Source organism: Bremia lactucae (assembly GCF_004359215.1).
Source record: "Bremia lactucae strain SF5 chromosome Unknown BlacSF5_NotPlaced_160_SHOA01000107.1_973bp, whole genome shotgun sequence".
Lineage (NCBI taxonomy): Eukaryota > Oomycota > Peronosporomycetes > Peronosporales > Peronosporaceae > Bremia > Bremia lactucae.
The window spans coordinates 1-973 of NW_027152173.1; the positions used below are offsets into that span (position 1 = coordinate 1).

Consider the following 973-nt stretch of genomic DNA (forward strand, 5'->3'; position numbering starts at 1 on the left):
GAACTGTCAGCAGAATACCGGCGCTTTCGGTATTTAACGCCTGTGTGACTTGCTCGAGAGACGATAGCCAGTCGGGTGACGCGTATTCCTTAAGGCTGACATATCCGTCTCGAGACTGGGGGGGGTCCAAGAAAATCGATGAATGCAGGGCAGTTTCGAGCGGTAGGGTGGTTCTCGATCCATCTCAGTAATACCTGAAACTTGGCCTGTCGCTCGTGCAACATCTTTTTCGACGAAGATACGCGCCAAAGCAGGCCAACAAGCGCTGGAACCATAGATACTTTTGTTGGGAAGGGGGGCAAGCTGTTAATATTCTTTTTCCGACGCATTGACCACAACGCGAACTTGCTCATTAAGTTGCAGAGAATCGTTGTAGCGCCGAAGGATGGAGTAGTGCTCGACAGACGAGGTGTCCGATAATGAATCAGTGTCGCTAAAATTCTCATCAGCACTAACATCTTCAGATCCATTTATGAACGCAGACGCGCGCTTGCCCTCGTACACTGATACATCTACTCGATAAGACCAGACGCCTGTAGCTGAGGCTTGCGAGAAGCTGCTGATAGCAATCCCGCGCCGAGGCTGTTGTCTCACCTGAGTTACTTTTTGCACCATCTGGCAATAGTTGTCACTGGTAGCACGAGCTTCGGTCATCAGACAATAGGTATCCTCCAGAGCGAAGCTCTGCTCCACAAGGGGGTGGAAAAGCGTCGTTTATGGACGTACTGCACGATAGTGCCCACTCCATGGCTCTACTTCCGAGTTTGGAAATGGCCATAGCCACGTTTGCCATTCTGTTAAGAGCAAGGCGGAATCAATTGATGTTTTCATCTGCCTAATCAAAAAAGGGAGATTTTCTTCCTCTTTTTCCTCAAATGTCTTCACTGTAACGGGGCACTGCGACTTGTACTGTTTCAGTACAAGTCCACTTCACACTGCTTCAGATGTGAGTGGTGCCTCTCGTTAGGTGACG

At 49.5% G+C, this 973-nt stretch overlaps 1 protein-coding gene across 1 annotated transcript; it reads right to left on the bottom strand.

Moving 5' to 3' along the window:
• Positions 1-306: 306 nt before the first annotated feature.
• CCR75_009796 (uncharacterized protein) lies at positions 307-615 on the bottom strand (the record flags this gene model as incomplete). Its single annotated transcript, XM_067967834.1, has 1 exon — positions 307-615. One exon carries the CDS (start codon positions 613-615, stop codon positions 307-309), a length of 309 nt encoding a protein of 102 aa, XP_067817636.1.
• Positions 616-973: the final 358 nt, after the last annotated feature.